Below are 24,360 nucleotides of genomic sequence, written 5' to 3'. Positions count from 1 at the left end.
CAAAGACTGACGACTGAATCTACAATACTTCCCAAGTCACTACTACTCCACCACGAGCCACTCCGGCCTCCCGTGCCAGGATCAGAAAAGTGCCAGTTGCAGAAATCCTGCAAATCAAATTTGTTAACCTTGACGTTTAGGTGTTTGTTTGTTTGTTTTAAAGCAGGAAAATGATTTCTTAAGCCTCTGGGGACTATACCCCAAATTAATAACGAAACAAAGTGCCTTAACAAAAGTTTTTGAGAAAGACTGAAGTTGTGCAAAGATGATTACTCCAAGGCCTGTAACCTCGACTGCCACTGAGGCCTTTGTAGCCATCAACACAGGAGAAGAACAGGTTGATGTTTGGGGTCTTCCTTGTGCCTACGTACAGCACAGAGACATGACATTCTAGAATTAAAGGTCATTTCTCTCTTCTTGTTCTCTGACTGCTAACATGAGATGCTGAAGCACCAGAGAAAGAGAAACTTTAAGAACAGAGATGATAAACATCATTTCTTTGTTGATAGTTTATTACATTTGTTTCTAATAAGAATTAAATTACTCAGGAACTAAATTCTCCCCACATAAAAACCAGTCATACTCTATGGGAGAAGGCTGCTGTGATGGATGGTCTTTCTATTCTCCTAGACGGTAAACCCTCTGAGCACAGGGATCCTAGAGTTTTTCATCACTGTGCTTCTCACAGTATCTGGGACACAATGAGTACCTGCCATCAATATCTGTGAATAAGCCTCTGACTCAGGTGTTGGAGATGCCAATATGTGCCTAATGCCATAGGCGTTAAAAAACATTATTTAAGACATTTCCCCAAAGAAATACAAATGGCCAACAGACACATGAAAAGATGCTCAACATCACGAACAGATAGTGATAATAGATAAATGCAAATTAAAACTAGAATGAGGCACCACCTCACACTAGTCAGAATGGCCATTATTTAAAAGTCTACAAATAACAAATGCTGGAGAAGATGTAGAGAAAAGAAAACTCTCCTATGCTGTTGGTGGGAATGTAAATTGGTGTAGCCACTATGGAAAACAATATGGAGGTTCTTCAAAAAACTAAAAATAGAATTACCATATGATCTAGCAATCCCACTTCTGGACAAATATCCAAACAAAATTATAATTAAAAAAGATACATGTATTCCTATGTCCATAGCAGCACTATCCACAATAGCCAAGATCGGCAAACAACCTAAATGTCCATCTACAGATGAATGGACAAAGAAGATGTGGTACATATATACAATGGAATGACTACTCAGCCATAAAAGAGAACAAAACAACGCTATTTGCTACAACACAGATGGAACTAGAGATTATCATACTAAGTGAAGTAAGTCAGAAAAATAAATACCGTATTATATCGTATGTGACGTTATTTGTGGAATCTAAAATATGACACAAATGAACGTATCTATGAAACAGAAACAGATTCACAGACACAGAGAACAGACCTGTGGTTGCCACGGGCGAGGTAGGTAGGGGAGGAATGGAAGGGGAGGTTTGGGTTAGCGGATGCAAACTACTGTATACAGAATGGGCAGACAACAAGGACCTGCTGTAGAGTACAGCGAGCTACACTCAAGATCCTGTGACAAACCATGGCGGAGAAAATGCACAAACATGTATGTGTGTGTGTGTATATACACGCAACTGAAACAAAACGTGTGTTTGTGTATATATACACACACAACTGAAACAAAACGTGTGTGTGTATATACACACACTATTGAATCACTTTGTTGTGCAGCAGAAACTAATACAATATTTAAATCAACTACACTTCAATTAAAACAAACAAAGCCAACTTTCTCTGGGGAGTTCTTTGGTGATCTAGTGGTTAGGATTTGAAGCTTTCACTGCTGTGGCCCAGGTTCAATCCCTGGTCAGGACACTGAAATCCCATAAGCTGTTAGGCTGCCCCCCCCCAAAAATCTGCCAGAAAAACCTCACATCTATTTGTTTAGTTATTTGAAGTACAGTTGATTTACAAAACTGTGTTTCAGGTGTTCAGCAAAATGATTCAGATACTTATATATATGTGTGTGTGTATATATATATATTTTTTACATTCTTTTCCATTATAGTTTATTATAAGATATTGAATATAGTTCCCTGTACTATACATTAAATCCTTTTTATCTGTTTTATATATAGTAGTATATATCACATGTATGGATGTGAGAGTTGGACTATAAAGAAAGCTGAGCGCCAAAGAATTGATGCTTTTGAACTGTGGTGTTGAAGAAGACTCTTATGAGAGTCTCTTGGACTGCAAGGAGATCCTACCAGTCCATCCTAAAGGAGATCAGTCCTGAATATTCACTGGAAGAGCTGAAGCTGAAACTCCAATACTGTGGCCACCTGATTCGAAGAGTTGACTCATTTGTAAAGACTCTGATGCTGGGAAAGATTGAAGGCGGGAGGAAAAGGGGACGACAGAGGATGAGACAGTTGGATGGCATCACTGACTCGATGGACATGAGTATGAGCAAGCTCTGGGAGTTGGTGATGGACAGGGAAGCCTGGAGTGCTGCAGTTCATGGGGTCACAAAGAGTCGGACACAACTGAGTGACTGAACTGAACTGATGTATCTGTTAATCCCATATTCCTAATCTATCTCTCCTCCTTCCCTTTTTCCCGTTTGGTAACCATAATTTTGCTTTCTATGTTTGTGAGTGTAATAAACATCTATTTAGATGTGGTCTAATTTTGGAGCTAATTCTTGCCCTGATGTCTTTCTTCCACATTCAACCCAACAAGCGCTTAGGGCAGGAGGTACTAAAGCCCATTCATTAAACAACTGCATCACTCTTAGTTATGCTTAATTTCCCTCCTTTTATTTCCAGTTTCCACTAACACCAAGCAGAGTAGTTGTAACTCAAGAATGGGTTCTCTTTGAGAAGCCAAAATGTTTATCTCAAGGTCGTTACGCACAAGACTGAGAGAGAAGGGAGCCTCAATATACTGTCTCATCACCTTCTGGGGGGTCAGGCAGTTCTGGCTGTCACCTTGGTTCCCACAATGAAGGGCTCTTGCAGCTCAGACTGAGTTGCTAGGCAACATCACCAGCTGGAGTTTGGCTTACATCTTTTGACAGGACCGTCTTTAACACGAGGAGGATTGCTTTAAGTTGTAAAAGCCATTCCCAAGTTTCAAGGCTCTTGCCCATTTCCAAGGAAACAGAAAATACACACGACAGAATCTTTTGTTGAAGTTCTACCGTGCTGCACAGGCACACGTTCTAAACAATATATAGAGCAAGGCCCAGATGCCTACAGATATGTCATGGTTTTAAGTAAGAGGTGATAGGCTAAGTAAGTGGTGATGGGCTAAAAAAGAGATGATAGGCTAAGAAACGGAAGCACCCAAACACACATACACACTCACCCACTCCAGAATTAAAAAACATGGCCAACAGCCAGATGGAATAAGCAAGTTGAATGGATGGAACTTTAATGTGTTTGGAAGCATTCCGGTTAGGCTCTGCTCCTACTGAATGGCTGTTAGCGTGATTTCTATCAGAATACTGCATGGAGGGAAGAGGGTTCTATAACATAACTATGTGTGAGTCAATTTTTCTGGCTGGATCACATAGCCTGTGAGATCTTAATTCCCTGACCAGGGATTGAACCCACACCCCTGCACTGCAAGTGTGGAGACTTAACCACTGGATGGCCAGGGAAGTCTCTGTGAGGCAATTTTTATAAACCTTAGATTGTAGGTTTGAGCTAGAGGGCTTGAAGGTAGTAGGATAACCAGACTCTGCTAAGTGAGCTCATTAAGAATGGCAATGGGACTTCCCTGCTGGCAGAGTGGATAAGAATCTGCTTGCCAATGCCGGCAACATGGGTTTGATCCCTGGTCTGGAATGATTCCACATGTTGCAAAGTAATCGAGCCTGTGTGCCACGACTACCGAGACCACGCTCTCGAACCTGTGAGCCACAACTACGGAGCCCATGCACACCAGAGTCTGTGCTCCACAAGAGAAGCCACCGCAAGGAGCGGCCCATGCAATGCAATGAAGAGTATTTCCTGCTTGCCACAACCAGAGAAAGCCTACACACAGTAATGAAGATGCTGCACAGCCAAATCAGAAAAAAACAAAACAAAACAATGGCAATGGGAGCCAATGTAAAGAAGCTTCCCAGCCAGACTGGGATATACTTCTTGACAAAACGTCACAGTTCTTTGTGTATGTTTGTTTTTTAAACATATCCGAATTCCTGGGGAAATACGATGGAATGTTATAGCTGTGAGACTTGGAGAATGAGAATGTAATGGTAAGACACTGACATCTGCCCTACAGGCGAAGAGTTTTTATTAAAAGACAGTCAAATACAGTTACACATGCATTAAGATGTAATTTCTTTGGGTTCATTTGTCTCCTACCTCAAATCTGGCTTTGGGTCTGAGGCCTAAAATCTTAGAAGATGGGAATGTGGTCTTCCCTCCCTCGTCTTCCTACTTTAGCTAAGGTCGCACCTCTTCCAGCAGCCGTAAGAGTGAGAAGGTACTCGGAGAGCGGGAAGGGACCCAGCTGGGACACAGTCATCAGCAAGTTGCAAACCACTGTGATTGCTAAAAAGAACACCTTTTTAAAAAATCATTTGAACAACCAAATTGTACTTAAGTGCTGACTGGCAATGCACTTGTATTTATGAAATGGGGAGAACCATGACCAAACAAAGAAACATAACTCACCCTCACCTATTCCCTGTGCCTGAAGAAATATCTGTCCCTTATTAGAGAGCCTAACTAGAAAATACACATGTAACATGTCTCTGAGTTTTTCAAAGAAAAACAAGCACTTAATTTAAAAAATAGGTTTGCAGGACACTTGCCCGAAAGATGCTTTTCTGGATATGGCTGGAGATGCAGCTATTTCTTATGTACTTAAGACAGTGGTCCCAGATATGACTAGTGCCAGGAAGCAAGGAGACCCATACAATTGGGTGCCTTTTCCGAACCAGTATTTTCCAGTATTCACACCACTGGTGACACAGCATAAGCACACTATCATATACACTTTTCTATTAAGAATTGATAAATTATTGAGGCTTAGTAAGAGGGTTTCTTTTCTTCTTTCTTCTCTAGAAGAAATGGAAGAGCAGAAGTAAAAGCTCAATGCTAGGCTGGTCAGTACTTTAAGCCTGCGACTTCCTGTAGCCTCAGAGTGTTAGCACCATCTGTCAAATGTCTACTCTGGCACAGAAAAGCTATTTAAAGGGTTGGTGCTATTGTGATTAGGACAGATCAGCTGGAAAGGAGGTATTTTTAGCTCTCAACCCAGGGTGTTGAATCAGAAGGCACTAAACCTGAAAACGTTCCTGTTAATTGAGCCCTCAGACTGGAAGGAAAAGAAAAGGTTGGGGTAGGTACTCCAGACCTCGGGGTGGAGGCAGAGGAAAAGCTAGAAAGGATCAGCTGCAGAAATGGTCTTTAAGAGATCAGCAGTGATTCAGTGGGAAATGATGGATGGCCTCGAGCTCCCGGAGAAGAGGACATGGCTGGGAATTTTCCCTGGGCTCCGTGTGCTGCACTACCACAGGGCAGGGTGCCACTGGAGAACTGATTCGCTGGTATTTGGAGCACCCAAGGCAGAGAGGAAGTGGCATGAGGCCATGGCTGAATTGTTCAAAACTGAATTTGTTCTGGGAAACTGTTTCTGTTTACATCAGAAGACACAGCTCCACTGGGAGAAAGGCCAGATACCTTTTCTTTGGCAAGATCACAAATGTACACCAAGGTTCGGAGCCCCCATCTGGAAGCAGGGGGATTTTCTTTATTAATCTGACAGGCCAGACTAAAACCCTCAATCATCCAAATTTCCATTTTCTTTTTTGAAAAATCATGTCTCCTTCACACCAGACCTCTGAGACCAAATCTGCTTTCCCAGGACTCTGGCTTTTCTCTGCTGTCTCTAGGCCAGAGTTTTCCTGATCATATGTGTTCAAGGAACACTGGTTCTCCGTAAGATGTTAGTAATAAGCATTTTGTGATTTTAAATTCCATAGGGAAACATTCAGTTGATACTGAGTTACAGTGGTTTCCTCAGTGCGGGAGGCTTCAGCTTCTAGTGTGCTTATGCGCAATGGCAACTTCTAAGACAGGCCCATCATACACTGTACTTCCCAATCTTATGACCACAGAACCCTTTTCTGAGGGACAAATGTTCTCAGGAGTGTAATATATGAAATGACTTGGGACTGACCACACAAGGGTGACTATAATCCTAGCTATTAGCCACTGTGGGTTCTGCAGCGCAAGTTTCCTGAAAAAGAGGTTAAAAAACGTAAGACTGTCCAACCTCCCAACTCGTCAAATGAGGCTTGTGGTAATTAACCAGTGAGCCTAGGAGAGACAGCAAACACCGTCACCTACCTAGAACATGGCATAAAAAACAGCTCAATTTAAATACGATTTTTTTTTTTTTAAACTCAGCAAAAATCTGGTTTTGTTTAATAGCTACATAACCAGTCAGGCTGAGAAACCTAGAAAGCATGTGGTATTTGTGAAGAGAATCAACAAACTGTCATGGCAGTGGACACTACAGAAGACTGTCTTCCTCAAGTACCTCTCCAAGGGCTAAGAGAAGCCCTGTAAGAAAAAAATCTGCCTGGAACACATAGGATGGACCTGTAACAGAGCACACCCACTCCCTGCAAAAAAATTTTTTACCAAAAAATTTTTAAAGAACAAGTTGAAATGCGAAGCCAGTGAGTTGTTTTCTTTCTTTCTGTCTGCCTTTCTCCCAGGGCAACACTCTAGCCACAGTGGGAGGGCAGCATGCCGGAAGGAGGAAGTGACAGGGAATGAAGAGAGGCGGCACTGACTAGCATCAGGTCTCACTCTCATTCAAACTCATGAAGTCTTATATTAACCTCAAGGAGAGACTGGGACAAAGGCAAGACCCTGAACAGCTTAGGGCTCCCTTCCATGCCTGAGGATACTTCAGTGAAACAAAGCCTGAGGCACTGCCAGTGGGTACTGTTTCTCCTCTCCGGTTCCCAGGCTCAAGTTCTAGTGTAATAGTAAAACTAACTACTAAGGCGGCTATAACTTTTTAATGGTGATTAAGGCGGTCATATCGTCATATGACAGCTGACTCAAGGAAAGAAAAAGGCCACAAATTAGGCTTTAATCAACTATGATGTAGTCTTATTTAATAATAAACACAGGATCCCAAACAAGGATCTCAGACAGAGTCACTACTGAAGGCTGATGTAAGAGGACAAACAGCCCTTTTAATTCTTGGGACAGCACATATCTTCAAATGCCAATTACCTGATGCTTAGAATGTTCAAGTAACATGACTGATCCATGTTCAACTACTAGACAATTGGGCATGTGGATCCATTCTAGTTCTTAAATCTGTCAGCTTTGTAGTTAATCTAGTGCCTACCATCAAAACATCCCAAGTGTTTAATGAGAAGTCTGCAAAGTAATATACCCTTTACTCACTAGAAATAGGTAGCTGTGAAAAAAAGAGATAGGTAAAGAGAAGACAGAATTTTCAACTATCTAACTGAATATACTAAGATGAAAATGGAAGTTAGAGTTATCACTCACCAGCATTTAAATGACATTCCTTAATCTGAAACTGAAGCTCATTTTCATTGGGAATATCCTTCCATGTTGCAAGGAAGACCTGGCGCTCTGTGGGGGAAGCAGAGGTAAAGGCTGGGTGTGCACAATCTGGCAACAGTCTGACATCTGAGCCCTCGTACCATTTCCCCTTTGGCGTGCTGGCTCCAGCAGTGCAGCCAGTGGCAGTCTGAGACGAGCCAGTGCTTAGCTATGCACCAGTGCTGCGCTCCAGGTTAATTAATCCCTCATGAGTCGCACTAAGATACACTGGGAAAGACTTTACAACTAGGCTTGTTTTGGCTCCACAGTTTTCCTATTTAGGTGACTCTGGGTAAGTCTTTTGACCTTTCTGATCCTTAATTCCATCATATATTATACCTGCTATACTACCCAAAGAGTTATTGTAAGAATCAAACCAATAAAATGCCAATACAACTTAATATGTATCAATATAAGCTAGTTTTATTAGCTGGTGGTTTCCTAAGTAAGGGAAGAGAGAAATATCAACCACCACATGGGGAGTACTAACAATTTATTATAAATCACAGAATTCGTATCTTGAGACAGTAAGAACTCCGGACAGGGCTAAGTGCTAAAACCTGCACATATTATCTCAAGTCATTACAAAAAACTATTTTTGCTTTGTAAACGTGGAAACTGAAACTCAAAAAAACTAAGCATCTCGCTATAGTCACAAAGCTAACAAATAGCCAAGCTGAGATTTCAATCCACATCTACTTGTCACCAAGCCATTTACTGTCTGCTGTGGTGACTGGCTTATTCAGACAGTGGGCATTGTGATTTAAAGACCAACAGCACAGCAAGATCAACTGTGACTCAGGCAAATACATAATCAGCAGTTATCAGAGCTTTAGAATAGCCATCCCCCATTTTTTTAAACCTCAAGATAAACTGAACTTCTGGGGATACACTCCACCTGGCGTTCAGAGGAAGGGCGAAGGTATATTTGGCAGGACAGGAGGACACACTTACCCATTTTGCCATCTTCTACAAAAAGCACGTTGAGTGGGATGAGGCAGCTGAAGTAGAAGACATCAATATTGTTTTTCACAGCCACCTGCCAGGAAAGTAGGAAGGGAAAATTAGGACATCATAAGAAGGCAGGTAGGAGGGAAAGAACAGTTACTGTCTAGAAATATACCATCCAATTTCCTTCCTCTTTAGGCAGTACAGGAAACCCCAAATTAAGACACACCAGCCCATACACTGGAAAGTATGCCCCTACCTACTCCACTATCAGAGCACCATCGATCGACAACCTGCAACTCTGCCCACTCCATGAGGGATAAATTCAAGGCAAATATTCTATGCCTGTAATAGTCTACTCAGTTATTTTAGTAGTTGCTGTTGCTATCACTAAGTACCTGTATTAACAGGTATTTCTAATCCTCATTATAACTCATGATATCCTCATTATAACTATCCCAAACAAAGTAGTAAATGGTACTCCCCTCTCATTTTCCTGATGAAGAACTGAAAGATTAAGTAACATTCAGGGCCACATTGCAAGCACACAGAAAAACCAGGATTCAAATGCAAATTTGACTCTACAGTGATTTTTCTCTCTCCATAATAACTGGTGTCATAATGCCCTTACCTTTTTTCTGACATGAGTTTTAAAGTGCTTTCTTACTTCCTAAGTCATATGGCTATAAAAGTTTGGGTCAAACACTCGTAAATTTGATGACTCTAAGGCAAAGCCTTTGAGTGAATGAAGAAATGAGTTTTCTTCTCACAACACAAACTTCTGGATGTGCACAGGCTGTGATTCTACCGTGGCCTGCTCAATCCAGCAGAAGCTATTTATATATATATATTTTTAAGCTACAATACATATAATACTTGTGTTTAGGGGCAATACTGTTGGTTGCCCCATTCAGAAACACCATTCAGAAAATCTGCCTAAGCTGAGGCAGATTGTAAGAAGCAAATATGTATGAGGGGAGACATAGGAGAAAAACTGCTTGAAACCATGCTTCCCACTGGTTTCTGTCACTGGTGATTTTCCTATCTATGCTCTTAGTGCCACAGAAAAATATTTCTCTGGGTGAGTTTTACAATCAGTAACCATGACTATTTCTCTTTAAAAAAATAAAGGTAAAAAGTGCTTATCTAGCACCACCATTCTCCTCCCACCTTCTTGGGGGCAAGCATGTCTACACTTATCAACTCATCTTCTCCACCTTAAACAGTAACTTTATTTCATCCTCCATAATTTGGTTTGGGTGTATCTACTTGATATCTTTCTACTCCTTCCCAGAAGAATTTATCAAGTTACTTTCCTTGAAACTTGGGCATTGAAACTTTCAGTTACCAACCCCTAGGAGTTTCTAATCTCTATCACATAATCTGATGCCCAAAATGCTGGGACAGCAGGAGTCCCCAAAAGCTTGAGTCTGGTGAATGCAACCAGAGTAACTAACCTCAGGAAAGAGGGACCTTGACACTCTTTAAGATGTACTAGAGCATCACTTCAAAAAGATTATACCAGCTGCAGGTCTCCGGGAAAGATGTATTTTCTAATTCATCTGGTACTCAGCAGTTAAGAGAAGGGGAACTCTTTACTGCAAATAAGGGCACCAAGAACACCTTGAGGGAGTGCCAGGCCCTGAAAAGGGCATTCAGAAGTGCAAACTGGAGGTGGTACAAGTGGGCTCGTGTGGGTTATATGTCCTCCAGGAGATAATATTAATGATTCTTAACCAAAGACTTATATTAGAATCATCTGGAGAGATTTTTCAAAACAGAATCTTCGACTCCATCCTGTATTTAAAAAACAAACAAACAAACCAATTTCTGGGACCTGGCACACCTATTTTTTGAAAAAGTTTCTAAGAAGACTAACCAGACAAGTAATTAATTTAGAACAATGTTACCTAGGAAGTCCGCTTGAGCGTATAAATAGCCTGTGCTTCTTAGGGAATCCTTAAACCAACTGGAGCCCTTTAACCATGGAAAAGATGTGAAAGCTCTTCTAGGTCAGCAGTGCTAAACCATTCTGCCCTGAGGACCCTTTTGACAAACATATAAAACTCATGCAATGTTTCCACCAAAACTTTAGGGGTTTCAGGAGACCCTAAAGCCTATCCCTGGGTTTCTGCTCTAGATAAATTATCTGAGAAGCTGGCACACCCAAATTGGTGGCAGCAGACACAGTGGTTTTGAACATGGACTCAGGGACCAGACCAGACCACTTGACCATGCTGACTGTTCCTTACTAGCTGTGTGACCCGAGGCAGGAGTACTCAGCTCAGTCTCTTGCCTAAAGAACAGAGATAACCACAGCACTGAATGCATGGGGTCGTTATGAGGCAAGTTAATATTTGCAGAGCACTTAGAACGGTGCCTGACTTACAGTTAAGTACTGTGAACAAATGTTTCCTAAAGAAAAGTTCCCTCTTCTTTCACCATTTTCTGCTGTACACTTTACTCAGAATTTTTCATAATTAAGATAACCACATTAGACTTACCTGAATCTTTCACATGCTCAAATGTAGTATTACAACTATGCTAATGAGAGATATCAGGAGAGATTTTTAAAGAAAGGCTTACTGGGAAACTGTTAGTTTAATGATTCCTCTTGCGACTGTGCTCCTGGTCAAACGTCATCTTCTTATAGGATCAACGCACAGAGCATTCCTTGGAAGAAGTGGTTCATCTCTATTACATTAGCTCTTCAAAATCTGCATTTTGCTGCTCTCAAACTTTTCCTCTTTTGTAGAGTAAAACATAGCCTGTAAAATGCAGGCTAGAACTGCATTTATTTCAGACGTACATGGTTCCCCTGGATGTGGCCCCTGCCTATGTCTCTAGTCCATTTCCTTAACGTCAAGCATATCAAAATAACTTCCTGCTCTCCAAACACTAATGTTGTTCTTTCTGCTTAATATGTTCTTTTCCTAAAGCTTTATCTGTCTGGAAAATATCTATTTAATCTGAAGATTTAGTTCAAGCTTGACAAGGATTTCTCAGGAAGGTTCTAACTCCCCTCCATCGCACCCACACCATGAACTTCCACTGTAGCATAAGTAAGCATTTATCTATGCCTCACCCACAAAACACGGTCTCTTGCTCATGCAGGGGCTCTCATCTTCACTCACATCCCAGTGACTCAATAAATACTTGTTCCCTTTGATTAAAGGGAAGAAGTTGACCAAATGGAATGAAACACTGGTTTCTCAACCTTTTTTTTTTAAACCTCCCTATCACTCATAGGCAAACATCCTTTCACCACTCACACGGCCCACTGGGCACAGGGACACACGACAGGGCAAGGCTGGGGCAACAGGGCGACACGTGGGCTCACCTGGTTCCAAGTCACTGAACATAGCATCTAGGTGTGGGGCAAGAGTAACACAGGTGGGAGACAAAACCCAAAGAATACGAGTCTCTAAGAATATGCCAATAACTCTTCAGGAGTCCAGGCCAAAAAAAGAATCAAGGAAAACACAGTATGAAGCCAGTTCAATTTTAACCCAGATGGCGGCTACTCTGAAATAGAACTGAGTAAACCTTATAGTATGATATTGATTGCTTCAGAGGGAGAAAGGGGAGTTCTTTGTTTTCTTATTTTGAAATTCACTATCCCAACAGGTACAGAGCAGAAAGACTTAATCCAGACAAGCTGAAGAAGTACCTTCTAAGAGCTTTCACAGTGATGTCTAGCCTGCCTATGGCAAATCAATTATCACATACATATCCAACTGCCTACTTAGTATCTTCATCTGGATAACTAACAGATACCTCAAAATGAACATGCCCAAAACCAAATTCTTGATCTCCTCTCCTCATCCCTAAATGGAACCTCCTGCTGACTTTCCAAACCCAGTAAACGAAATACTGCAAGGCTTTCTATGGTGTCTCTGCTTCTGCACTCGTCTTCCCCACCTTCAACACCTAACTTCCCAGCCTCTTCTCAACACAGCATCAGAGTGATCTTAAAATGTAGGTCAGTTCATAGATATCTCCGTGTTTGAGCCTCCAATGATTAGCCAAAATTATAACTGCCTATGGTCAGATGCCTGTTACCTCTCTGCTGTCACATGCTGGGACTCTCGCGTCAGCCATGGGAGCCAGCTGCCGTGCCTTGCACACACCAGGCATGCTCCTATCTCATAACCTTTTGTGTTTCTTCTGTCTGAAATTCTCTCCCACCAGAAATCTGCAATGTTTATTCTGGCCTCCTTTAGGTCTTTGCTTTAATCAAGCATTATCTTCTTATGTAGGTCTTCCATGACCAACGTATTTATGAAATCATACCACCCAATCTCCACCTCCAGGACTCCCTAGCTCAAGCTCTGCTTTTTCTCCCATTGCTCTTATCTGTCACACATTTTTACTGATTTGTTGGTGCACTGCCTGTCCCTGTGCCACATAACACACCTCCAGTAAAACGCAAGTTCCACAAGGTAGGGGATTTTTGTCTCTTGTTACTACTTTCTTCTCAGTTTCTGAAACAGTGACTGGCACAGAGTAAAGGCTCAGTAAGAATAATGACTGTAAAATACATGGCTCTAAGTTCCTGACGGCCACTGGGCTTGGACAAGACATGAACCCGGACTAAAGTTTCCAAAAGGACAGTACTTCTTAAGTTTTTCCCAGTGTACCTCCTTTAACAGAGGAAGAAAGAATGGACATATATACTGGGGTGGAGGTAGGGGTAAGGATCAGGATTAGGGGCACAGTATGAAGTAGCCCATAAGAACAAAATTTCTTTGAACTTCCTTGCTATCCCATAATGAATCCAAGTGTTTTAATATGAAATGTGCCTCTTCACTTATCTGTAAACAAAACTGATGCTCCAGAGAATACACGTGTATTCTTCAGCCTCAAGTACTTCTTAACAAGGTGGTTTTAAACACTGTGGGTCACGACCAATTGGTGATTCTTAAAATTTGTTTAGTGGGACGTAACTGGCATAAAAAAATATAATAGAAGGGACTTCCCTAGAGGGCCAGTGGTTAAGACTCATGCTTCTACTTCAGGGGACGTGAGTTCGATTCCTGGTCGAAGAAATTCTGCACAGTGTGGCCAAATAAGTAATAGAATAGAAAATGTCATAGTGTATCTCACTAAGAGTAAGTAATGGCTCCTGAAACTGTTTTAGTTTTATGTACCGTATGTGTGAATACACTATGCAAAATGTACCTCTTATGTAAGCTGCAGCCAAAATCTATAAAAGCCCTAAATATTCACTCAGCAAATGATAAAGCAAGCAGTGAGGAACTGGGCTCAGTGAGCTTAGGAACAGGGTGCACACCTCAGTTTCTGCTCTGAGGATGCCTAAAGCAGATCCCAGATGGTACCAAGAACCAAATTACTTAAATCCTGTGTTCCTCTGGTCTGCCACGAGCAACATGGGGACACAACAATATTTACTTGCTTCTCAGGGACATCAATAGGAAGAGCAAAAAGAAGTGATTATGAGGCACTTGGAAAACACAAAAGTGGGCTAGAAACGCTTAATAATAATAATGAGTTTTACAAGTTACTTTCAGTGGCTGCTGGGGAAAGAGCAGCCTGACAGCTTCAGCCTGTAACCAGCAATTAGTTTCTCTCCATAGTATAGAAAGCCTGCTGCAGGGGCTGCGGCCCCTTTCTGGCGGCACAGCTGGAGATGAGCAGGCTGAATTAATATTCTAACCTTGTTCCAGTGCGCTCAAAAGTGCTATAAAAAGGTACGAGATGAACTCGGTCTGAACTCTGGCAAATGGGGCCTCTACCTACACCTCTCCCCACAGATCACCACAGGAGGCACTGCCACAAGAAAATTCAAGGCAAGCGGTACACAGCTCACCTTTGAGAGTGTATCATCTACTCTTCTGTGACGTCACTTGTGACCTTTCCCAGTCTCTGAGGAATTTTTTCCCCCTTTTTTCTTCCTCTCTATTTAGCTTTGAGAGAGATTATCTGCAGGCTGGTCGAACCAAGGACCAGGCAGTGACGCCAACCTTCACCAGTTGTCTGAGGAATGATGATTCAGATGTGTTTTAAGCACCACACTATATAGTAACAGAGCCTAGAGGAATGGCTCTGAGTGACAGGTTTTTAATGACACTGCCTCCAACTGTGTGATATGTCATCTGAGACTCAAGCAGAAGAGGCTCTCTGCTAGCTGCTGGAGTTAAATCGACCTGCAGTGCTGCATTCCCAGTCAATGTGAAAAAATACCTATCATTTTTAGTTTAAATATGGTCTTCCACTTCAAATCCTACTGACCAATAAACTACCTGAGACCTTTCAGAGACATCCTGACAAAACAGGTCTATCTATAATATTTGACAGTGTCTGAATAGAGTTAAAAATATAGCAGGAATAGGCATGCAACTCACCATGCGTGTGTGCTAAGTCACTTCACTTGTGATCAACTCTTCGCGACCCTATGGACTGTGGCCCTCCTGGCTCCTCTGCCCATGGGGATTCTCCAGGCAATAATACTGGAGTACGTTGCCATACCCTTCTCCAGGGGATCTTCCTGACCCAGGGATCGAACCTGCCATCTCCTATGTCTCCTGCACTGCAGGTGGCTTCTTTACCACTAGTGCCACCATCCACCATAGAAAATAGCAATTTACTTTCCTCCAATGCTAATTACATTTTAACTTGAAGAAGCATCTTTAGTTTACTTCCAAGGCTAAGATTCAACCAAGAACCCTCTTTTTTTTTTTTTCCTAGTGCACCCAATAGATCAGATGGATGGTATGGCAGTTGAACAGCCCTCAAAGAGTGCCTATCTGCTGTTTATGATAGATAAAAGCCATACCTGTTTACTTTCACTGTTAAGAGTATGTGGCCAGTAGAGTCCTTTACAGGGAAAATTTGACAGGTTCCACTCGTCCCAATAAAAGCAGTAGCTTCAAAACCCTAATTTCTTGGGCAACAACTTGCACTTCAGCATTTGATATTTCCAAGGCTAACTAATGTCTATCTGTACCTCTTTACAGAATAGAGGCTTTCAGAATAGAAGGGAAAGCTCTGAAGAGACCCCCGGATGATCTCTTAAACTATAAATCTTCTAGTGATATTCATAGTACTGGGTTTTAGAATGGGAATGAGAACCTAAGAAACAACCTCTCTTAGCGAGTCTTGTTTTTGAAAGGTGCTACTGCTGCTGCTGCTAAGTCGCTTCGGTCGTGTCCGACACTGTGTGACCCCATAGACGGCAGCCCACCAGGCTCCTCCGTCCCTGGGATTCTCCAGGCACGAATACTGGAGTGGGGTGCCATTTCCTTCTTCAGTGGATGCATGCTAAGTTGCTTCAGTCGTGCCCAACTCCGTGCGACCCCATGGAGAGCAGCCCACCAGGCTCCTCTGTCCACGGGACTCTCAGGCAAGAATACTGGAATGTGTTGCCATTTCCTTCTCCTTTTGAAAGGTGAGGAGAAACCAAAAGCTACTAAAGCTGATGCAGCTCTGCCTCCTCCTGGAGTCCCCATTCTGTCACGCAATCTGCTCAATCTCAGTCTCAGAAACCTCCCACATAGTTTACACCATGAACTGGGGTGTAGGCAGATTAAATCGCCAGAACACCAAAGAGAAGATTAAGATGTAAAGAGGTATAGACAGACATTAGTTTAGAAGACTCTCAGATTAAACTGGTAAAAACTGGGCTTCCCTGGTGGCTCAATGGTAAAGAATCCACCTGTCAATGCAGGAGACGGGTTCTCCTGCATTCCTGATTCAGAAAGATCCCACGTGCCATGGAGCAACTAAGCCACATCTATTGAGTCCAAGCTCTAGAGCCTGGGAATTGAAACGCCTAAGCCCACATGCTGCAGCCACTGAAGCCTGCGCGCCCTTGAGTCTGTGCTCCACAAGACAACACAATGAAAAGCCCGTGGATGGAACAGAGTAGCCCCGGCTTGCCACAAGCCCGTGCAAAGCAATGAAGACAGCCGAAAATAAGTAAATAAATAATATATATTAAAACAAGCCAACAAAAAGCTGTTAAAAACCTCTGATTTAGGCAGGAGTAAATCAGAATGATGGTCTCCAAAAGCTGTATACACTAGAAGAACCCCAAAGTACAGTAGGGTTTGAACTACTGGAATCAAATTCGGTAATTCTCTGCAACTTAAGTTAGACTCTCAAGTACTGCTTCAGAAAAAAAAAAAAAAAAGGCATTCCCGTCTCCTTCAAAGCCATTTGGAAAAAAGTAGAAAGGTCACAATTTTCATGAAAGACTGCCTCTGTGGAGGGACTCTTTCAAGAAGCTTCTTTTCGAAGTCCACCCAAAGCCACCACTAAAGCCAGCTGAACTACAGAGTTAGGTTGAACTCAAACCCTTCAACTCTCAAGACAACCTCCAGTGCCAGCATGTGACACCTCATCCATCCCAAAGTGAATTTCAGTTTAGGATTTCCAATCTTTTTACTGCTTACCTCCGAACTGATAAACAACCACCCCCATTCCCCCAAAAGCAAATTCTTCTGATAGCACATGCAGAAAAATCTGGAATTGGGACGTGCTAGACCATTACCTTTAAAAATTTTTTTCCCTTTTTCAAAGGCAAAAGTTAGACTGTTTTGAGTATTATTTGAAAAGAACTATTTTCTGAAAGCAAAGAATGAACGATGAGATTCATCCACGGGCCAAAGACATCCCTCTCTGCCCTTCCTTTCAAAGTGTGCCTCCTTATCACTTTACTTCCTTCCATCAGAATTAGGAAACAGGCTTTTTTCTGGTCTCCCAGAAAGGTTTGCTTAGCTCCATTTCCTGTCAGATATCTGAACGATTCTGCTTTTCCCTGGGGCTTGAGCACTTACAGAGCATCCTCAAGTTTTCAAAGTTATTCTGAGAATATTATACAAATAATTTGATGGTATTAGGATAATGGTTTAATAGTTGTGTGGTAACAATTTTATTTTGAAGTGGCACAAAAACATAGGTTAGTAACAGAAAAAGTTCCCTAAACGTTAGAACAGTCATATGTTCTATTATCCTAGTTATCACCAGTCCTGGAAATAAGGTCCATTAATGTGCTGTGCCTTTTGAAATTATCAATGAACAGAGTAAAGAAAGCAGTAGCTTCTAATGTTTGTCTGCCCACTAGAGAGAAAAATGAATTTGTGATTGTAGACCTCAGATTAAACCACGACATGACCCATCCAGGTAAAAAGGTATTAAAGGAGCAGTGGGAGGACTGCAAGGCCACTAAGAAACAAGAGGCAGAGAGTGTGTTTAGGGACACCGTTTGCTATGATGAGGAGATGGCCTTGCTAAGTCTGGTTCAAGAACTGGAGGCACCAGATACTTGTAAACACTTTCTTAAATGAAAGCAAAAAGATTCATTCAACAACAAATATTTATTAAACACCCACTGTGTGCCAGGCATTGTTCCAGGCACTGGGGAATAAGTTATGAAGGAAAAAAAAACTAAGACAAAAACTGTTGCCCTTTTGAAGTCTGTGTTCCTGTCAGGAAGCGCTGGGTTAGGGGGTGACGGGTGGGAGGGAGAGAGGCAAAAATGAATTAAGTACAATAAACAGTATTTAAAATGGATAAGTGCTCTGAGGGTCGGGGGAGAATAAGGAAAAAGGGGATCAAGAATACTGGGAGTAGAGTGAGGTGGCCTTATCAGAAAGGTCCTGTTTTACCAAAAGCCTGAAGGAGGCAATGAGTCAAGCAGACACGACAATTGGGAGAAGGAACATCCCACACGTGGGAAACAGCCAATTCCAAGGCCCTGAGGTAGCAGCATACCGGTCAGTCTGAGGATCCACTAGGAAGCCAGTGTGGCCAAGTGGAGTGAGGGGAGCAGTAGCAGATGAAGTCAATGAGGTAGGGAGCAGGTGGAAGACATGGTTGGATCATACAGGGACTTGGGGACCACTGTTAGGACTTGGGCTTTTCTGCTTGGAAAGAATACCAATGCAAGCTCTTCTACACTAGTGATGTAAACACGTGTCTAACAGGGCACTGGCACAGCAAGAATTAAGCAACCATTACAACTCTGCTAGGACCTGTGGAGAGGGTCACTGGCAGCTGTGTGCCTCACAGGGACCACTGGGTCAAGGGAAAATGATGCTAAGATATACTGCATCTGTTCCTGCTCCAGGTAGCTTCCTTATTATTAGTTTTACATGTTAGGCAAAATAAATCAGAAAACTCACAGCAAAGGTAATTTGATCTCTTTTCTGTCAATACAGAACCAACCTGCCATGCTATACTGATCAATTTGGTTACCACCCAGAAACCTTTATCACAAGCCCCAGATGCCCTCCTCCTCCAGCAGTCTTCGACAGAATTACTCTCTACAGTTTCAGATGCCAGAAACAGCCAACAGTATTTTCAGAGGCCTTTCAGTCTTTCCAACAGGTAAGTTCCCCAAACCCAAGGTCTTACCTTAAACAGATTCTGCCCAACCTACACAGACTCTAACCCTAAAAGCAGGATCTCTTTTAGCCTTTACAGCTCTGTGTACCTTGCTATGATGGGCTGATGTGCCCATGACTGCAGCTGTTGCACTACTGAATACTATTTACCATTAAAAGGCATCATGATCTGTTTGCTATGCAGGGCTTACTGTTAAAACTTTAAAGTACATTTTGTACATACTGTACTGAACCACAAAATGGTGAAGAAAGGACTAATAAACTATCAGTTAAAGTTATTAGATATTCCACACCCCAGTCTGGTATGTCATGGGACTGAAGACACAAAGAAAACTCAACAGAAGAATAAACTTCAGTAATGAGAGTGAATGAACATTATTTTAAAATCCTGAGATGAAAGTGATCTAGAATCTAATCTAGGTTCTAGCCAGTTAGAAATCAAGAGGGTTCACAGGTGTGCCTATGAACTGTCTGCTGTATTACTTAACCTCAGCATAGACAAAAAGCAGACACAGGTGGCTGTCAGGTGACTGGGCAGATGGGTAGGCCATTGTGCAGAGACGCTATCTCTGGGCAGTTTTACCAGGGAATCAGGTCATATACAGAAGGGGCAGAAACTATTGTCAGAAACACAGCATGAGCTATGGATTTGAGAAGTTTTGTGCTTTCATATTTGGAGTATCTGCTTTCCCACTCCTTCAGTGGAATGTTGCCACTAAGCCTAAGACCAAATTCACATACTTTTCAAAAATGATTAAATGTTGTTTTCCTTTGTCTCCAATGTAACTGAGTCTAACCACATTTACTAGTGTCTCCACATTTGTTTTCCATTAAAATTAGAATAATAAAACTGACATTTATTTGCAGAACACAAACATAAGTCCTTCCACAAAACTTAGGCTCTCCTGAAGTAGAATAAAAGAGAAAATGAATTCAGACTGGGTATATTTTCATTATAGGTCCACCTGACCAATTTTCAGGCCTCGTGAGTCTTCATTCAGAGAGAAACTTACTGTATAAAACCTGATCTCAATACCATGAAACCTATGTATAACCTCACCCTACAAAACTGTGAATAAAAGATACTTTTCCAATCTCACTGAACATGATGCCACAAGGTATTAAGAGAGCTAAACATGAATGAGGGCAAGATATGGCTCTCAAGTGGGCTTCAATCCAGTTTAGGAAAATCCCAGGGTGTTTCCTTTAATTCCAACCTATAATGTGCCCCAAGGCTTTGTGTAAAAATTATGTGCCACAATGAGAACGTAAGGACTAGAAAGAGGTACCTACTTTTTATTCAGAATTTGAAGTCCTCTACTGCATACAGATCTATTTTCCAATCATCTATCTAACCAGAAATACAAAACTAATTCAATTTTCATCAACTCTTGACTTGCTAACGTGATATAAAGATGGTTGAAATTTTAATAGATGAAACCCACAAATCACTTCTATTACCCTGCAGAACTATGTGAAATTTAGTATCATGTGGCCAAGCATGGGCTTCTATTACTTGGGTAATCATCTCACAGGCTCTTTTTAATGATGACTAGTTCTCAAGCTTGGGTGTTTTAAGAACTGAATTCTGGGTTTTAGGAACAACTGTCTCTTACCATTGAAGCCAGATTTATAATTTGCTAGACCATGTCAGCCTATTAGGATACAGAATTTTTATCTACTGCTTATGTGTGGTTATTCAAGCAGGGCAGCTGCTACTGACAAACATATTCGCAGAAGGGAGTACCAGAAGCCAGTAGTTGAGTTCTGGTTATAGAAAGACAAAAGATGTTGTTTAGAGAATCTTGATTATCTTGACATAAAGGATAAGGAGGTTCTCTATAGGGCCAACTGAGTGAAAAAGGAACATTTAGTATATAAGATACTCTACTTCTCAGATGAGATTAAAGGACACATTTATAGTACTGATGTGACATGAAAAATATATCAAAATTGAAATAGCAATCACGACAAGCAATTTTCTCTTTTCTCTTTGGTGGTAAAATATTTTCATCTTTCATAACTAAGATCTTTCATAACCATTTCCTACAGGTTGTTAATGGAATATTTCAGATTCTGTCCTGTCTATAGGGGTTATTTTCAGCTCTGGATCTATCTGTGACCTGGGAATCTCTTATAGTTTTCCTAAGATCCACCACTTCAAGGACTCAATGTCTGTTCAAGCAGCGTGTGGTCCCATAAAAGCAACCAGAGTGCACAGTCCTCAGCTGTGGATCCTGGAAGACCACAGGAGGCTTTAATATTGAACTTGTTTGGCTTGCACAACAGTCAAGAAAAGTCAGTAAATGTCAAGCTGGTTTGCTTCCTTTGATGGAAGCTGCTTAAAAGGTCTTCCGTTTGGAAGCATTTACCGGTTTTTCTGGTACAATAGCTACAGCTGTAGGCCTTCTGAGTGTGAACGGACATATGTAAGACATGAAATATCAGGGACAGGCACCATCTGCAACTGATTGTCTCATAGGCTGGAACTGCAATGTGGGAGTAGCAAGGGACAGAATTTTCTCAGGGCCATACACTGCCAAAAAACATAACAACACAACCCCCACCCCTCCAAAAAAAAAAACCTTTTGGTGAACAAAGATCTAAAAGACATGAATAAATGGGGTTATAAGATTGTGTCCTTTGCAGCTAGCATCCTTAGCACTTCTTGCCCTAATCATTCAAAGGTTAAATGAACAGGGTTGATGAATACTGCCTTGTTTTAGAAGGGACATTCAAATAAAAAACTGAGACATTATTTCTTTTTTCTGTAATTAATATCCATCCTCTTATTAAACAAAACTTAAGTGGGGTTTAAAGAGGATACAAAGATACATAATAAAAAACCATATACACTAAAGGATCAATTATTTATCTACAGGTTAACCTCTAACCACAAAGAAGTACAGAAGGAAGGAAAGAAGGATTTTTATGAAGGTGTCATGAGACTTTTAGGTAAAGATAGTAGACTTCAAATCACATTTAAATTTTCTTTCTCCTGGAAGAATTCAGCCATAATTAAAAGGAAAAAAGAATTAAGGGTATAAGTTCACAAAGATGGTAAAGAAAAAAACACAGTAGCAACAAAATCTTGGCACTGTAAAACAAATGCTGTTAGCAATAACACTGCACAATTCTCAAAGTCTTAGGACTGGTAGCACCTCTGGAATTGTATGGAGGGGAAATGATGAAGGGACCGTTAAAAAAAAGAGGATGAAGAAACTGAGTCCGAGATCCCCATACCACCCTGAGCTACCTCAGCCCCTCAATAAAACTTAAAGACTGATTCTTTCAGAGGAGATAAGATAGATAGTACTTTGAAGGGAATGCTAGACATGGCTGAGGGTGGTGGGATAAGGGAATTTATGCATACTGAGTGCTGAGACTCTCCAGTCCTCCTTCCCAGTTTAGCTCCCAGGAGGCTGGTAGAAAGCCTTTAAATTCTAAACAGGAGAGTCAAGGATTAATTTTTGGAAGAATTAAGCCAGCTCCCAAAAGACAGACATGAAAGTACTGACAGAGGATTCGAGATGCGTTCGTGATGGGTGGGTGGAGGTCCTACCCTGGATCTTACAGTTTAGAGGGCCATACTCTGATCTTCCTCTGGCCTCCTCTGAACCCTTCTACCCAAGAATCCATGTGGCCAAAGAGACATGCCCAGGTAGAAAACACAGAATTTCCTAGCTAAAAAGCCCTAACACTGTTTCCAGGTCCTGTCTGAGATACTTCTACTGGTCACTTTTTCTGAGGGTCAGTAAACATATCCTCATGCCCAAGGGATGGCCAAAGGGTAGAAGTGGAATAGAAGAAGAGAAGGCTGTGAAACATGGTTCTCCAGTTGTATTCCTGAGTGAACAGAGGCGGAATTCCAGCAAATTCCACCAAATGGAAATCCTAGAATTGAAAAGGACAGTATCTGAAATGAAAGTTATACTGGACAGATATACCAGAATGTTGCAGCCTATAAAAGAAAAGAGTCTGTATACTTGAAGACTTGAAGGAATTACCCATTCTGAAGAACAGAAAGAAAAAACAAAAACAACTGAAAACCAGCCTTAGGGGTTGAGGGGACAATCTGAGGGGACAATCAAGTAGTTACATGTGACAGTGGCGTGTGTATACTCAGTCGCGTCTGACTCTTTGCAACCCCATGGACTGCAGCCTGTCAAACTCCTTGGTCCATGGAATTTTTCAGGCAAGAAAATACTGGAGTGGGTTGCCATTTTCCTTCTCCAGGGGATCCTCTGACCCAGGGATCAAACCCACATCTCTACTGCTCCTGCACAGGCAGGTAGATTCTTTACCACTTGTACCACCTTAGAAGTGGAATTCTGAAGGAAGGGAAGTGAGATACTGGGACTGAAAAAAAACTGAAGAAATAATTTAAAAAAAAGCAAACCACCTTCCTAAATTTGGGAGAAGCTATCAATTTACAGATCCAAGTTCAGTGAACCTGTAGCCAGATAAATGTAATGAAAATACCAAGGTACGTAACAGTCAAGCCACTGAAAACCAAACATAAAAATGAAGAAGCCCATAGATCAGCACTGCCCAACAGAACCTCCCATAATGACAGAAATGTTCCACTTCTGCACTGACCACTTCAGTAACCACCAGCCATGTGAACATTTGAATGTGGCTAATGCAACTGAGGAAATAAACTTTTTATTTTACTTGATTTTAATTAATTTCCATTTAGATAGCTGCATGTGGCTAAGGGTTTATTTTATTGAATAGGGTAGTTAGGGAGCCTTATGAGATATCAACTCATCATTAATATGTGTACTTTACTGATTCAAACAAATAATAATAAATAAATAAAAACAAAAGTTTAAGACACATAGATAATCAGAAACTTGGGCACTGACCAGATATCTGATGTTTAAGAAATTCTTATTAATCTTTAATGTGCACAATAGTTGCTGTGGTTATGTTTTTAAAAAGAAACCATTTTAAATATATACACTGAAATATTTACAGAGGAAATGCTATGTCTAACATTTGCTTCAAAATAATATGGGGCAGGAATATGCTCAGGGAGCAAAGATGAAATGCTACTAACATTGGACTGATTAATTATTGAAACTGAGGGATGAGCACACAGGGACTCATTACATGATTGCTTACTTTCGGAGAGTTAAAATTTTTTCATAAAACGTTTTTAGAAAATAGAGCAAAAAGAAGGACTTCCCTGGTAGTCCAGCGGTTAAGACTGCACAGCCACTGCAGGGGGTGTAGGTTCAATCCCTGCTCAGGGAACTAAGAGCCTGCATGTCACGTGGTTATGGCAAAAAAAAAAAAAAAAAAAGAGCAGGAGATGGAAAATAGGACAAAAAGCAGAAGATTGGTCCAGGAAGGTCAACATTCTAAGAGCAAGACTTCCAATAAGAGAGACAAAGAAAGTG

The 24,360-nt window shown here is 41.4% G+C and overlaps 1 protein-coding gene across 3 annotated transcripts in view; it reads right to left on the bottom strand.

Moving 5' to 3' along the window:
• The window catches only part of AP2B1 (adaptor related protein complex 2 subunit beta 1), a 111,365-nt gene that overhangs the window by 6,185 nt on the left and 80,820 nt on the right, over window positions 1-24,360 (bottom strand). For all 3 annotated transcript variants that reach the window (XM_005899674.3, XM_070390482.1, XM_070390481.1), the window contains 2 exons: window positions 8,595-8,679; window positions 7,584-7,670 (listed from right to left, as the gene is read on the bottom strand). In XM_005899674.3, the coding sequence (XP_005899736.1) occupies window positions 7,584-7,670; window positions 8,595-8,679 (172 nt within the window). The remainder of the gene's footprint in view (window positions 1-7,583; window positions 7,671-8,594; window positions 8,680-24,360) is intronic.

Source organism: Bos mutus, chromosome 19 (assembly GCF_027580195.1).
Source record: "Bos mutus isolate GX-2022 chromosome 19, NWIPB_WYAK_1.1, whole genome shotgun sequence".
NCBI lineage: Eukaryota > Metazoa > Chordata > Mammalia > Artiodactyla > Bovidae > Bos > Bos mutus.
Note: the sequence above shows the minus strand (reverse complement) of the source record. Positions and strands in the feature narration are given on the sequence as shown.